Below are 15,583 nucleotides of genomic sequence, written 5' to 3'. Positions count from 1 at the left end.
CAAAAGCATCATGAAATGGGATTTGGGGTAATCCTTCAAAAAAAAAAAATTCTTGTAACCAAAAGCAACTGCAAGGAAAAAAAAACCCACAAAAAACACACAAGGAGGGGGGGAGAGAAGAGAGGAGGATGGGAGAGATGAATCACTTATTGCTGTATCTATCAGGGATAATGAGTGTGACCTGCTCTTCCAGCACAACGGCTTTGGAAATGGTCCTCAGAGTGACTGAAAATCCTTTTCCTGTGTGCCATGGATTACTGTCCCATGTCACCTCTACTCCATCCACTTGGCTTATTAATGCATGGCCTCCTCAACATGGCCCTTGAGGTGTTCCCCAAAGGTCAGTGTGAGGCAACTCTACGCTCCTGACCGAAGGACAATACTCTGTCCTGTGATGAGGTTGTGCTCTACATGGGCTTGCTTCTACAAGCCAGGATGGAAAATGAGACATCTATGCAGAGATTGTTGCAAGTTTATTATTTTATTTCAATATTCAAGAACAGTGGGGGCTCCTGTCCAGCCAGTCTGCAGTGTCTGCTGTCTGGATGAAGCCACGAGCAAAGACGTTCAGTCACATCGGAGGGCGAGTGCTCCTGTGGGAACGATCTGGAGGGTTTACTTCTGGAATTTTCTTCCCTGCTTTTCTCTTACCCTCACGCTATTGAGGCTATGTATTAATTGATGTTATCTTAAACCCACACTATACTCAGAATTAGAACAGATTAACAAGATGCATGTTGGTTCACATCAACCATCACCTTCCTTCCAAGGATGACGGGGCCAGTGTGGGGCTCTTTGGAAGGTCTATAAAAGACATGCTAAATCAAAAGACATTAGTCAGTAGGTTAGAGGGATGGAGAGGTGTCCATGGACATTAGAAGAGTGGGATTCTGAGCTCCTCATCCCTGAAGGGTCGCCCAGGCCAGCCCTGAATCCAGGGTAGCGACTCAGTGACAGGCACACTCTTAAATCAGCTATGAGTGAGTCGTTTCTAGGAGGTAGGGGAAGGTTATCTTTTCACTGAGGTTAGTGTGTACCAATGGGCACTACTGTGGCGGGCTGCCACTGGCCATCCCAATGTGAGTGGTGGCCAGAGGGACACCGCGAGGCCACCAGAGAACTCCTGCATTCCCACTTTGAGATGCGCCATATCCTTGGACTCTCCCTGGGCTCTGAGAGGAAATGGGGTTCTTAGAAGCACCTGCTCTGAGGAGCCACCGAGGAGAGATGGTGACATTTGGTGGCCACACATGACATCTCCAGCGTGTTCCCCTAAGTCCCCATTTCCTGTTGGGGCCATTGCCCAGCCCGCTCGCCCCTTTCCTTCCCTCTGCCACGCTCGAAATCAGCTGGTGGGGTGCAGGGAACTGCTGGCCTGGAAGCGTCCCCAGGGTCACCCCACTCTGGACTCTCACAGCTGCCCAGCCTGCGCTCACATACCACAAGCCCCCCGTGTATAAGCCACTCCATGACTGTCTGATCCTGTTAGGAAAAACAAAGCTCTTTAGGGGGAAGAAAAGAAAGGAAGCCTGGACCACACAGTCCCCTGTGCCACGCTCTCTGGCTCCTTGGCGGTGTGCCTGTCTATCCGCAGTGCCCACGGAAGCTGGAGGGGTGCGCCTCACCGTGAAAAGAAAGTCTGAGGATGGAGTAGGGGGTGAGCTTGGGAGGGTTTCCGTGCACTTGGACCTCCGGAGTCGACCAAGGTACACGGGGAACAAGGCAGGGCCGAGAAGACCCCGAGGAAACTCAATCTTCAAACGAAAAGGGACGGTTTTAACCAGCCGGGGTGCCGCGGGCCTGGCCCCACCACGTGCGTGGCTCCGCGGGATTAGGAGCGGGTCTGCTCTAACTAGCTAATTGGTTCAGGTAGAATTAAAAGTTTGGGGCAGTTATATTAAGAAGCCGAGGGAAGGATTCGGGAAGGCAGAGCAGGCAGGACTTTCAGCGTCTCGCCATGGGAGATCCGGAACGGCTGTCTCTTCCTCCCTGGGAAAAGGAAAAGACAGGAGTTAGGCTGGCGCCCGTGTGGCCTGTGGGATGTCGCTTCCCCTCCACAGTGCTGGTTCTGTGACTGTCCAGTCACAAGCCGTCCGGCCAGGCCTCTGATGATGTATCTGGGAGTCGTTCTGACTTCTTTTTTGAAACTCAGTCTGCTCAGCACCTGCCTCCACCAGAGGCACCTCCACCTGATTTCCTTCTTGGACTTGGAGCCGACCCCTGAGTACAGGCTTCTTTTGCATTTGAGCCAAAAGATCAGAGAGGAAGAGTCGTTTGCCCAAGGCCAGCCTGGGAGTGAGGAGTGAGGGCTAGAGCCAGCAAGGTGGGGGTACCTTTGCCTCCATGTTCTGTTTGGCTTTTTTTTTTTTCTTTGTCTCTTGTACCTCTTGACCTGTCTTTGGTGGGCTTTAGGCCCCGTAATTGACTCATCCGTGCTCACCGGGTAAAGGTTGGCTTGGACTTGTGCCTGGAGACATTGTCTGCTGAAAGCATGGGTACCTTTGTCCCCGTGAGACCCGGCATCCTCACGGGAACACTCCAAGAGGCAAAGGCTCCCTTTACGCACCTGGAAATAAGACTTGGGTCCCAAAGACAGGGTGACCCACAGTTCTCTCCAGCCAGGTGCTAGCTGCCACACCAAACTGGCAAATCTGAGCCCCTCCCCCAGGGCCGGCTGACAAGCAAGAAGCAGTGGCAGCAGTGATGTTAAGAGCCAGGGAAGCCTCTGAGCCCGCGTCCAGCCCCACTCACCAGCCTGTCAGCCCACCACGAGCTGTCTGAGTAATACGTCTTCATTACAACTACATGCACTGGAAATCATCAAGCTTCCTTGATATATGTAGATATTTAAAGCCATCTACAAAGCTGTTTACAGAGAGAAGCCTAGGGAAGCTGTCGAACCCATTTAAGAGATGCGAGTATCACACACTCATGCCGCCAGCACACAAGCGGCAGGCACGCCTGAGTGGAGCCGTGGAGACAGTCCCACTTCACGAGCCCTGTCTTTTTGGAATCACCCATGGCCATGCATCTCATGTCAGAGCAGGGTCAGGTTTCCTGAGTGGAGCCACTGAGCAGGCCAACCCTCCTACACCAGGTCGGTTCTGCCACACTCCATGTGTCTAATGCTCCTGGAACCCAGGGTGAGGTGACTAGTTACGTAGAGGATGAATCTGTGCTTCCCATGGGGAGTGTGGTTGCTGAGACAGCTGCTAGCATCTGGAGCAGGAAGCCTAGGGAAACTTAGTCCAGGTTAGCTTAGAGGTCATCCGGCGCAGGTGACCTTCTGGCTGAGTTCAGAGGTCACTGGAGAAAATCCCTTCCTGTACCCTCTTTTTAACCTTCAGAACCCAGGCAGTGGGTCAAGAAGGCCCGCTTGGTATAGAATATATTTTCTTACTAGGATCTGCTCTGGGGACTGGGAAATGCCTGCACTTAGCCTGGCACAGAAAGTGGGTGTCACTTGCGTTCTGCTCACATCACAGGTGTGATGCTTTCTTCCTGACTAACTCCTCAGGCACATGGGTCTCATTGAGCAGCATTACAATGCCTAGTCCATAGGCCTTGGAGTGTATGGGCTCAGATAATCATGCACCTGCTTGATGAAGACTCAGAAGCCTGTGCCTGCCCTCTGTGTGGGCTGACCATGGACACATCCTACCAGTAAATACATGCACTGAACAGCTTGGGAATTACCTCAATGAGCGTGTGTTACAGACCCAAGCAGTCACAAATTGTGAAACCTTGATGTGGTAGTTCTTTTAGGAAAAATACACCCTAAATCAGAACCTTTACATACCCCATCGTCAGCTGTGAGTTGACAGATGGTCCGAGAATGGGGGTCGTGTCCCCATTCTTATCAGAGACAAAGACACTAGAATCTAAAGTATGAGAATCCATTCCCCCAAATACACGACCTCCTCAGTCACAAAGCACAAGAGGTGGAAGGAGAATGTAGGAGGGCATCCCCAACTCACCACCCAAGGCCAGTCTGTGGGGACGGCACAGCTGGTGTGGATGCTGCAGCCCAGCTGGTGTGGATGCTGCAGCCCAGCTGGTGTGGATGCTGCAGTCCAGCTGTGTGGATGCTGCAGTCCAGCTGTGTGGATGCTGCAGTCCAGCTGTGTGGATACTGCAGTCCAGCTGGTGTGGATGCTGCAGTCCAGCTGGTGTGGATGCTGCAGTCCAGCTGGTGTGGATGCTGCAGTCCAGCTGTGTGGATGCTGCAGTCCAGCTGTGTGGATGCTGCAGTCCAGCTGTGGGGATGCTGCAGTCCAGCTGTGGGGATGCTGCCATCCAGCTGTGTGGGTGCTGCAGGCTGGGACTCAGCACAGACTCCTGCTCTGTTCCTTGAACCACCAGTCACTTCTGCCTGGATACTGTTCTACAGGAATATTAATGTTTCACCCAAGAAAGAAGCTGGGTATGGTGGCACCATGGTAGGTGGCACCTTGAGGTTTACACCTGCAGTGGGGACTCTGGTTCACAGGCCTCTGGGTTCCCTGTTGTTCATCTTGGCATCAGAAAAGAAACCAGCTGTGGATAGCAGAGAATGACTGAGTATGTTCGCTATCTGCCCCTGTGACGTCAGAGCTCAGAGACAGGTCTCCTCACTCAGACAGACTGAGAGAGAATGGTAGCTGTGGATGCCATTCTGAGAGGCAAGGGGACTTCTTAGACAGTGGCTCTTAGTGCCGGGACTGTCAGGAGCCCTGGACTCAGGGATAGCACGTGCCTCAGAGCCTTGCTAGCATGGGAAGCCACCTCCAACAGCTGCTAGGAAAGACACCCTGCTTGTCTCCAGCCCAGAGGCCCTGTGATATAGACTCATAACTGGGGACTCAGCCATGCCACCAGACCCCTGGACCTTTATAAACCCCAGTTTCTCCTGTGTCAGCCAGCCCAGAGACTCTGTAACCCAGGTTCCACTTTCCTTACCTCTGCTGAGGCACGCAACCGTAACCCTGACACCCGAATGCAGGCCTCAGCTGCCATCCGGTCCCTGGAATACCCTCAATGAGCATCAGACTCAAGGATCCCCTTCTAGGGGCTCCCTCTTTCCTGCTGGGCCAGCATGTCAAAGGCAGCCCAGTGGGTCGCCTCCTTCTCCCAGAACCCTCTGAAGCCGTCTCCACACCTTCCTCTGCCTTTAGTGCTTCTCCTACATGTATGCTGGCTCTTCTTTTGTAACTTAGCCACGTCTCACATCCCTACTCTAGAGGTACAACACCCCATACATGCTTCCCAAAGCATCTCAGCCTCTTTCCTCTACAGAATGTCTTCCCTTGAACCGCCGAGCTCCAGGGCACCTGGATTGGCTTCTCAGATTTGAGAGGTCTTGGCCCTGCCTGCCAGGTCTCTAGGCTTCCTCCTTCTAGGAAGGCAGCCCTGGCCCAGAGTATCCTGGCTGTCCTGACAGTGGTCACCTTGACCACTGGGGATTCAGAGTGCCATAGAATTGTTGAGAGAGTAGCTTTCATTAGGGGAAACTTGGGACTTGGTTCAGAGTCAAAGCCTGGCCTGGGCACCCACATCCTCCAGGATAGACCTCATCCTTGGGGTTCCCTGGGGAGGACACAGGACACCTCTGAGCTCCAATCTTCACTTCCAGGTGACCATTTTAGAGTCACACTGTGAGATTTTCTGGGCCAGGCCAGCACTGTGTTATATAATAGCTACTGCTTGGCCTGCGGTGGAACCACACTCCTGCCAGGGCCCTCACCAGCACCTCAGCAGATATGAGGTAAGTGGGCACATCACCCCCTAGACAATGGATAAGGAAATCATGTCTCAGAGAAGTCAGGAGTTGAGGCCACAGACTAACAGTGGCCTGGGCATCTATCACTGGGCTGTATGATTCTGGTACCCTATGCAGCTCATAGCGGGCCCTTTCCTGGGTCTTCCTGGGGCCCCTTGAGTGATTCTAGTGAGCCGTCCTAAGTGGGCTCCTATCAGCCATTTCCACATACAGGTGCTACTCATTCCCACCTAGGTCCTCGGCTGGGGACCCAGGTCAGTGTCGCACCCGACTTCCACCTCTAGGGAGAGAAGAGGCAGAGTATGGGCTCCCAGTGAGGCCCAGGAGATAGATGCCTGTGCTTTGCACAAGGCTCTTGGCTCCACATTAATTCCGAGGAAACCGAGAAGGCAGAGCTGTGTTAGCTAAGAACAAGGGAGGGCAAGATGTGGGTGTGGAGGAGGTGACTGAGCCTTTGGCTAAGCTTAGTTGGGGGATTCTGGAATTTGTCTTTCAGTGATACTGTTCCTGGCCCCTGGCACCACTCTGGGGTTATGGTTTCGCCTGGGGGAGTGGGGCACAGTGAACCCGGAGCGTGGTTCCAGGCCCCCATTTCCCACAGAGGTGCCCAGGTGTTTCCCCATTGGTAGAAATGTTACATTACCAGCTTAAAGATTTTGGAAAGCGTGCCCTGGGCGTCGTAGGCCCCCTTGAATCCCTTGTGAGCCGATTTATAGTCAGAAGCTCTGCCTCCATAGCCAAATCCTGGCTTCTGCCCCTCGGCCCCCTGCAAGAAAAGACCAGAGCTCAGTGTCTGCTCACACCTGCCACCACCGGGCCTAACCCAGGAGGACTTGAACCACCAGGTGGCGTCGGTGAGTCATCCAGGAGCCAGAGCGGCACGGAGCTCTGATGGGGAGGGGCTGGAGAAGTGCCTGTCCCCAAGTCCATCAGGGGGTGTCACTGGAGAAGAGAGGGCTCAGGGCTGGGCCAGGTGGTGCTGTGTGGGCAGAGAGGCACAAATGTCCAACTTTACAGGTAGCTGCGGAGCTCTGTCCAGGGCATCTTGGTGAGGAAAAGACAAGCATCTCTCTCAAATTCCCATCAAGGGCCTCCGCCCTCATCAGAGGAAGAATCACATCGCCAGGAGGCCCCCAAAGGTGCTGGAGTCCAGGGGCGAGGAGGGTCACCCTGTACCTGGCCCTCAAGTTCGTGTCTGCTGGTCTCACACAGCTCGGATTCTGCTCACCCGTGCTCTGCCGCCTCTGTGGCCTGGGAGGAATCATCTCTGGACTCTGTGAGATTTCCCTTTCCTACAGTAAAAGGCTGGTTTCCCAGTCTCTGGTCCAGGGCAGCCTCTCTATGGTGGCCTTGGTGAGACCTAAATTCAGGCTCCTATTTGGTACCACGGGCTGCTGGCACAGTGCAGGAAGCAAGGGGCACCTGGTAGCAGCTCCTCCCACTTTCTAGGTGGCTGACCTTGGGCAGGTGTGGGAGCCTCAGTTTCCTGCATGGTGAGGTTAGTACTGCTCTTTCATTCACAGGATGGGCAGAGTCCCAAGTGCCCACCTTTGCACTTGTATCCTTCTGGAACTGGCCACTGAGGAGGACAGGCACCCCTTCCTGCCTCCATTGGTCCACAGCCCCCTCACACTGTTGGGATGGCCACCCCCTGTGGGATGCAGCAATGGACAGTGAGGACTGGGGTAAAGTTCCTCTGGGTCCCAGCACTGGCCTATGCACACAGAAGGGTGCCTGAGGTCGGTTTGAGCGGTGACACCAGCATTCTGGGTAAGGTCTTCACCCAGCCCCAGTGTGAGGTCCTGGAGGTTGACCAGAAAGACTCCCCCTGCCTCACAGAATTCTGCCCTTGAAGCAGAATTCAAGGCTTTGCATTGGGTTTTGACAAGAGGAAACAGGAAACCAGGTGTCGCCAACCTGCTGACTGCTAACAGCTCCAGCATCAGAAGCAGCCCACAGCCTCAGCATACTAGCCTCGCTGACTCACAGAAGTACTTTAGGCAAGAAGGATCTTGAGATGCAATCCAGCTACCCGCCATCTTAGACATGCTGTGGACGGGATCAAGAAGATCCCAGGCTCTTCCAGGGAGGCTGGCTTGAGGCAGGATGGAAGCTAAGACCCAGGCCATGTGACCTAGCCTCTCCTATTCCAGCTACTTATATAATTTCCCTCTCTTTAGTCTGTATTTGGGACAGATAGCGGTCCCCTAGCTGCCAGGGGTCTGTCCAATGAGGTAAGGGAAGGGTCTTAGTGGATACTTGGGGCCAGCCAGAGACACTCATGTATCCTGGAAGCATCTTGGACACATGGGTTCCTGCACACCACATGGAGGGGTTGTGGCTGTCAGGAGTGTGGCACCGAACACACAGGCAGCCAAGTGGCAGGAACACAGGCTTCTCTGGGTGAATGCTGGGTCCCTTTCTCCCAGAGTATGGCTTTTCTCCAAACCAAGAGTTTCTGCGACCTGAATTCGGCTGAACTCCCAGACTAATAATGCAGAACTTCCCAGTCACTTTTGTCTTGGAAAGCCTCGACATTGTCAGGATACATACAACAGGGATATGAGAGAACAAGAGGGAGTTTCTGAAACACCAGACAAGAAGGCCATCCTGAAGACAGACAATGAAAACCTGGAAGAACTTTGGATGAAGACAGACCCAAGGGGACATTGAGAGACCAAAGCTAGAGATGGCAGAGATACTTGCCAAGGCCTCTCCTGTTTGCTAGGGGGTCAAAGAGTCCCCCAGGGCCAGGATGAAGTGTCCTCTTCCCACGCCCTCACATCCGGTCTTTGTACGCCGCGACAACCCAGACTTAGAAAATTAAGACAGGTATGGCAGCAGCTAGAGTAAGAATTCTGGGTAAACAGAAGTCATTCTTCATATCATTTTGTCTCCTGATGGCTCAGAAAGTCAAAGACAAAAAGGGGCGGTGAGTGGGGTCTAGGTAGACGCCTACCTTACTGTCACCAGTTCTGAAGATTTGCCATGGGAGGAAACAAATCAGGTCCAATGGGCATTTACATAAAACATTGCAGCAAACGGTTCATAGTTCAGTGTGAGAAAGTGCTGGAATGTGGCAGGAGCTCCATGGAATCTGCTGTCTTTCGAGCAATCCTTCCTCTTGTACATCCCCCTCTTCTTGCTTTATCTTTGTTTTTTGAGACAGCGCAACTCTGTGGTCCCCCCTACATAGGCTCGCTTTGATCTCTTGGCAATCCTCCTGACTCCGCCTATTGAGTACTGGCATTACAGGTGTGTGCTCTGTGCTTGCTCGGCTGTCTGTCTTCTTCCTACTGCTGTTTCTATCCATCCCTCTTTCTTCTCTCCCCCTCTCTCTCCTTTCTCTGTCTCTCTCCTCCTCCTCCCCCCTTCACTCATTCTCTCGTGTGTTGATTGGCTGCCACAGATGGCCTCTGCACACACTATTCACTGAGAAACAACTTCTCACTGCCCCCTCCCCCTCTAGCTAACAGGCTGGTGTTTATGCATCTATATAGCTCTGAAAATGACAGCTATTTACAAGGAAAAAGAGCCATATCTAGTATCTGCTAGCAGCTGGGGTCAATATATTTGGTTAGGATTTATCAGTAAGCATTTTAAATTGGCATAGACATCAGGAGTCGCTAATATTTAGAAGCCAAGCCATTCAACCAATTAAAGCCTTCATTGAAACTTTGCTCTTGTGTCTAAAAAAATCTAGAGCCCCCAAAGGAATCTTTCTTGGTGGTTTATTACCTCAGTGTTAGCACTACTAACACACAAACAAAACACCAAATCCCCTGGACTGAAGGGCAGGCGGGTGCTAGAGATAAAACAACAGGGTTCAGCATCTCTTCCTTTAGATCAGTAGTATTGTTTTAAGGGGTGGCCAGAGTCGTTCTGTACTTGGTCTGTGGGGACTCAATTTTCCCATCACAGGCACTGGAGAGGAATTAGGGATTTTCTCCAGTGTGATGTGGCTCTTCCCTGGGAAGGCACTCAGAACCCTTGTGGGGAGGAGGTACAGGGCTTGCCAGTGCCTGGGGCTCAGCCTGGCAGCCATCCACACGGAAGGGTTTCGTCCCTGCCCTGAAACAGAAAACAGCCTGTCAACTGTGGTTGGCAAGCTGGGCTGGGCAGGAAAGAAAAGGCGAGTGTTAAGCAACAGAAAGAACTTAGAAGTCAGTGGATTGTGCAGGCTGCAGACAGGGAGGAAGCAGAGGAAATTCGGGCATCACCTACCCAGCTAAATCTGCTGAGGGACAGGCCTCTCCCCTGTGAGGAAGAGAAAGAAACAGTGACGAAAGAAACAGTGGCGATGTGGAGATGATCACCCCGGGCCAAGTCCTGAAACCAACAGGAGCAACCAAAATGGCATGCCTCCCGCAGCGGGAGCAGGTTCCCTCAAATACACGAGATCCAGGAGTTGGCAGGGCCATCTGCAGTTCCAAAGCCAGGGTGTGACTTCTGGCTCAGGGGACCAGTGCAGGGATGCACTGATCTTGTTAACACAGCCGGAGACCCGCCACAACTGTGTCTCACTGGGAACCTCTGGGAGCAAGATTGTGGTGGACTGATTCAGAGAGCCCTGAGCCCAGTTCCATTCGGAACACAGTTTGGATTTCAGGGTAATCATATCAATTGATTGACAATGATCAAAACGTCTATGGTCTTACCTTTCCTTGGGATGGAGGTGGTGTGCGGGGTGTCACCTGGAAGACAGAGAAGTGTGGGCAGTCCCACTCTCTCTCAGAGCGTCCCACCAGTTTATGTCTACAGACATGGGTCCAGTCTATTAGGTACCAGACACTAACACAGGCCTCTATAGTATGCCCTTTCTGGGGATGGACATGCTGCACTCACTGATACTTCCCTTCAACCTGATGCCTCATTTTAATGTGTCTGTTTTACGTGTGTGGGTTTGTCCATGTGAGTGCAGGTGCCCATGGAGGCCAGAGATGGTATCGGGGCTGGAGTTATAGGCAGTTATGAGCCACCCAACATGGATGATAGGGATTGAACTTAGATCCTTTGCAAGAGCAGTGTGCTGGCTACTTTTATGTCAACTTGACACAAGATAGAGTCATTTGGGGAAAGGGAGTCTTCAATTGAGAAAATTCCTCTGTAAAAGAAAATTTGCCTGTAAGCAAATCTGTAGTGATTTTCTTAATTAATGACTGATGTGAGAAGGTCCAGGTAATTGTGGTTGGTGCCATCCCCGGTGGAGGTGGTCCTGGGGTCCATAAGAAAGCAGGCAGAGCAAGCCAGCAAGAAGCGTTCTTTCATGGCGTCTGCTTCAGCTCCTGCCTCCACGTTCCTTTTCTGACTTCCTCCCATGATGGCGGTGATGTAGAAGTGTGAGTGAAATAAACCCTTTCTTCCTCAAGTTGCCTTGGGCCATGGTGTTTTATCACCGCAGTGAGAAATACAACTCAGGCGGGTAACATGCTCTGTTGATTACTGAGCCATCTGTCCAGCCCCTCATCATTAGTTTCTCATAAACGTTACTGTGGTGGTTTGAACGAGAGTGATCCCCCCATAGGTTCTTCTATGTGAATGCTAGGCCCCCAGTTGTTGGAACTGTTTGGGAAGGATTAGGAGATGTGGCCTTCTTGGAAGAAGTGTGTCACTGGGGTGGGCCATTCCCACTTATCATTCTATCATCTGTCTATCTATCTATCTATCTATCTATCTATCTATCTATCTATCTATCTATCTATCCATCCATCAACCATCTATTAACTATCTATCAATCATCTATCAATCTATCTATGATCTATCAATCAATCTATTATCTATTTACCAATCATCTACCTATCTATCTATCTATCTATCTATCTATCTATCTATCTATCTATCTATCTATCTATCTATGTATCTATCTATCATCTATCATCATCTATCTCCTCCTCCCCACCTCTCTGCCTCATGGTTGTGTCTCAAGATGTGATCCCTCAGCCACTGTCCCACTGCCATTCCTGCCTGCCTGCTGTCATGCTCCCTGCCCTGATGGTCATTGACTCACCCTCTGACCTGTAGGTCCAAAATAAATTCTTTCTTCCGTAAGTTGCCTTGCCCATGGTATCTTATCACAATGATTGAAAAGTAACTAAGACACTTGTTTTGTGGACAAGTTTATATTTACACAGACATTCTAATGAAATCACATGTTTCCCCTACACCCACAGGGCACCCCACCCATCTACTTAGTGTCTGTTATTTAGCACCAGCATTAATGCGATTTGTTATAACTGATAAATACTGGAGCATTATTGTTATCAGCTGGATACCGGAGGGTTCACCCTATGCGGTGTGCATCCTATGTGTATAGATAAACGTCTTGTGTCCTATTTTACAATGCCACACAGAGCTGGCCTAAAACACCCTGCCTTTCTCTGCTCACCCTTCAATCCTTCTGGGCAATGCCTATTCCCATCCTTAACCCTTCTTAGGGTTACAAAGCCTATATTTTTTACTTAAGCATCAACTAGCTGTCTGGTTTCAGGAAAATTGAGTTCGTATTGGAATACATTGTTTGTTACATGGCAGATGCAGCCAAGAGTGCCCTTTGGGACTTGGAGTCCTTGTGACCAAGTTTCTACTGAGGATGGTGTCCCTCAGGCCAGCTACACCCGGAGAAGGATCCCAGGAAGCCACAGGTGAGCTAAAGACTCTCTTGGATCCAGCAACCCTTCCTTTGATGATATCTTGGTCCCCTTTATGCATGGTCACTTACAATGTTCTTGAAGAAGTGGACTACTGGGTTTTCATCTTGGGTCCGGCCATGCTGTGACTTCTGGGGCAGGGAGCCATAGTGGGTAGTTCTTGATGTGTGTGAGTCCTGAAAGAGAGAAGCGTACAGCTTAGGATGAAAAGAGCTTAGCTGGGCCATGTCTGTCCTCCTGAGGAAAGTGGGTCTCCACTGCATGCATCCTGGTGCTCCAGAAGCTGCTAGCATGTCACCAGACACCCGGGTTAGGCATGGGATTTGCTGGAGCATGCTTGGTAGCATAACCACGGCTTGCCAGGTGGATGCTCTCTATTTCTGAAGCCATCACTGGCAGAGGTCATCTGTTCATTAGCTTTGGAGTGACAGCATCATAAGCTAACCTCTGCCTCGAGTCCCCGGAATTCTGAGTCTGCTGATGTGTGAACATCACTTTCCCATCTTAAGTAAGATGGAAGTAAAGAGTAATACTTGGTGTGAGTGTGCATCTGGTCTGAGCATTCATCGTCCACGGAACCCAAAGGTTCTAGGTCAGTGGATACAGCCAGTAAGATACCCTAGCAAGCACAGAGGTAGTGATGTATCCCAAGTGAGCATGAGCTGGGAGGGGAGGCTGAGATGACGGCTTTTGCTGGACGCTGTCCTCCTGGCTGCCACTCAGAATCTGGGCTCAAGCCAGTGGACATGCACAGTACCACAGGAAGAGCCTGCATTCAAGCAGGCATCCTTGGGAAGAAGTCCATGAAGAGACTTCACAGCACTACAGTTCTCAGGGAGTTCGGCAGGAGCCTGCACATGTTTCCTCGTGTCTGCCTGCCTCTGCTGCTCGCAGCTCATGCTCAGAACCACGACTGTGCCTGGAGGAACCTCATCCAGCCATCAGCAAGTGGGAGAGCAGGAGTGATGTGTGCAGCCTGTCTGCAGAGGTCCCAGCTAAGCATCGGAGATGGCAGTCAGGTCACTAGCAGCATCCCCTCTCTCTGTTTGTGGGTTGGGGGAGCCCCCTTGAGGAGTTTGCCACTAGAGAGCCAGGAACCACTTCTTTGGAGCTTTTGAGGGTGTGGGTGATGGGTGTGGCTCCGTGGGTGATGACTAGAGTTTCACAGGATGCTGTTGGCCAATTACTCAGCATTTCTCTGAGTCTGTTATGTCATGATCCTGATTGTGATGAACTAAACAGCTCACACAGTTTCACCTTCTGTGTTGGACACCCTGAGGGCCTGGACAAATGTCTACTCCACACCCTTCATTATAGATAGCATCAGACAGAGCGCTTGTTAGTAGTTATGTGATCCTAGCTGTGGGTTTCCACACATCAAGGTTTGGTCCCTCCCTGTCACTTTGATCCTGTTCACCCACCCCACCCCCGACATCGTCGGACCTTGGACACAGTTCTTGTCCCCTCCCTCTATTGCACAGATCAAAGCTCACTGCTTCCCAGGGACCACATACCTAATCTGCTAACTCTTCAAGGTCAAACTGCCTTCCCAGCCCACCACCACCTGGCACCTTCTAAATGGCTGCTCTGTCTTCCTCTCCACACACCCCCACCCATCCTTCCCACCCAGACAGTCAGCTCACACTCTGAAAAACTCTTAAGGTCCATTCTTCTTCACTTCACCTATGTCCAGTGGCCTGCTGAGGATTCAGAACGCCATTCACTCTTCCTTAACTGCTGTGAGGGGCCTGACCTTCCCGGACTACCACACATATCCTCTGTTATCCCCTTATCTGCTGGTCCTTGGAGATGTCACAGCGGTAGATCACCAGCTTAGAGAAGCCTCTGCCTAACATGTTTTCTTTATAAGAGTTGCTGTGGTCATGGGTTTGCATCTCTTGGCAGCAATAGAAACCCTAGGTAAGACAGCTAGCCTTTGGGGCGGGACCATGCTAATCTTCTTTGTATCATTCCAGTTTTAGTGCTGCCAAAGCAAATACACAGGCACTGAACTTTTGGGAGAAAAGTAATTTAAATATTTTAAGGAGCTCAAGAGCTTTGTAGATTGTTTTAGAACTCTTAGAGCTATGGAATCTGGGGTCAGGACTGTCCATGATAAGTCAGGGAGTGGCCTGTGCAAGCATCCGCTATAGGCAACTACTGCATGGCCTGCAGAGATCTCTTTTAATGTAGGACCTAACCACGAAGCGGTCTACATGGGTCATCCACATGGCTAACACACACACTGGCTCGGACCCTGACTTGGGCTCTTGGATCTACACTGTTCCATAGATAATCGGAGGTAGCAATGTCAATATATCTGCTTTGCTATATCTGCAGATTGTTTTGAATCAAAAGATATTCAGGCAGTCATCTGTCTATAGAATAGCAGCCAACAGCTAAACACAAACCCCAAATTTAAATGCCACTAGACCAGTGGCAGAAAAGAACCTGACGAAGCAGTTGTAGCGTTTGGCCTGAGCTGTGTCACAGCAGTAGAATGCTTGCCTAGCACGTGTAAGGCCCTGGGGTCAGCCTCTGGCATCCCAGAACAAAGCACAATAGTGCCATGTAGAAAATCTTTAGGCTAGAAACTAGAAAAGCGACCCAAGAAGAGTTAGAGGAGAGGCACTCTGTATCCATGGACTGGCAGGCCCAGACAGTAGAGATGCCACATCTATCTACCTATTTAATGCAATTGGTGGTAGGATTTTGATTAGATACCGACACACTGATCTGGACCTAAACGGGAATGCAAAGGAATCAAAGGAGCTAATCCGCTGTAAAAATGTAGACGTTTCCCAAATCACATGGCTTTATTTGCAAGATTTATTACATAGCTATAGTAATCAAGCGAGGCTTCCCAGACATGACACCAAAAGCGGATTCACCGAGAAATAGTAAATTAGACCCCATCAAAGCTCAACACTGTTAACATGAAATACTCTTAGGAGCATGAACAGACAAATGGCAGACTTGGAGAAAACATTTGCAAATCACATGTGAGAAAAAAGAATTAAACACAAGGTTTTTTGTTTGTTTGTTTTTTTTAAGAAACACTAAACCTTCAAAACTCAGCAGTAAAAGTTAATTGATTAAAAACTAGACAAAACACTTCAACAAACGTTTCACCAAAGATGTGTGGAAAACAAATTAGCACACAAACACAACTGCTCAC

At 50.7% G+C, this 15,583-nt stretch overlaps 1 protein-coding gene across 4 annotated transcripts in view; it reads right to left on the bottom strand.

Moving 5' to 3' along the window:
* Positions 1-462: 462 nt before the first annotated feature.
* Positions 463-15,583, bottom strand: part of Mbp (myelin basic protein) — a 112,268-nt gene continuing 97,147 nt past the window's right edge. For 2 of the 4 annotated variants that reach the window (XM_042264067.2, XM_015992703.3), the window contains 5 exons: positions 12,477-12,581; positions 10,417-10,452; positions 9,983-10,015; positions 6,402-6,524; positions 463-1,989 (listed from right to left, as the gene is read on the bottom strand). In XM_042264067.2, coding sequence (XP_042120001.1) covers positions 1,945-1,989; positions 6,402-6,524; positions 9,983-10,015; positions 10,417-10,452; positions 12,477-12,581 — 342 coding nt within the window. In that variant the 3' untranslated portion in view covers positions 463-1,944. The remainder of the gene's footprint in view (positions 1,990-6,401; positions 6,525-9,982; positions 10,016-10,416; positions 10,453-12,476; positions 12,582-15,583) is intronic. The other 2 variants (XM_076555627.1, XM_006973886.4) reach the window with 1 other exon arrangement.

This window comes from Peromyscus maniculatus, chromosome 19, assembly GCF_049852395.1.
Source record: "Peromyscus maniculatus bairdii isolate BWxNUB_F1_BW_parent chromosome 19, HU_Pman_BW_mat_3.1, whole genome shotgun sequence".
NCBI classification, from domain to species: domain Eukaryota; kingdom Metazoa; phylum Chordata; class Mammalia; order Rodentia; family Cricetidae; genus Peromyscus; species Peromyscus maniculatus.
The sequence above is the reverse complement of the archived record's forward strand: the minus strand, read 5'-3'. Positions and strand labels throughout refer to the sequence as shown.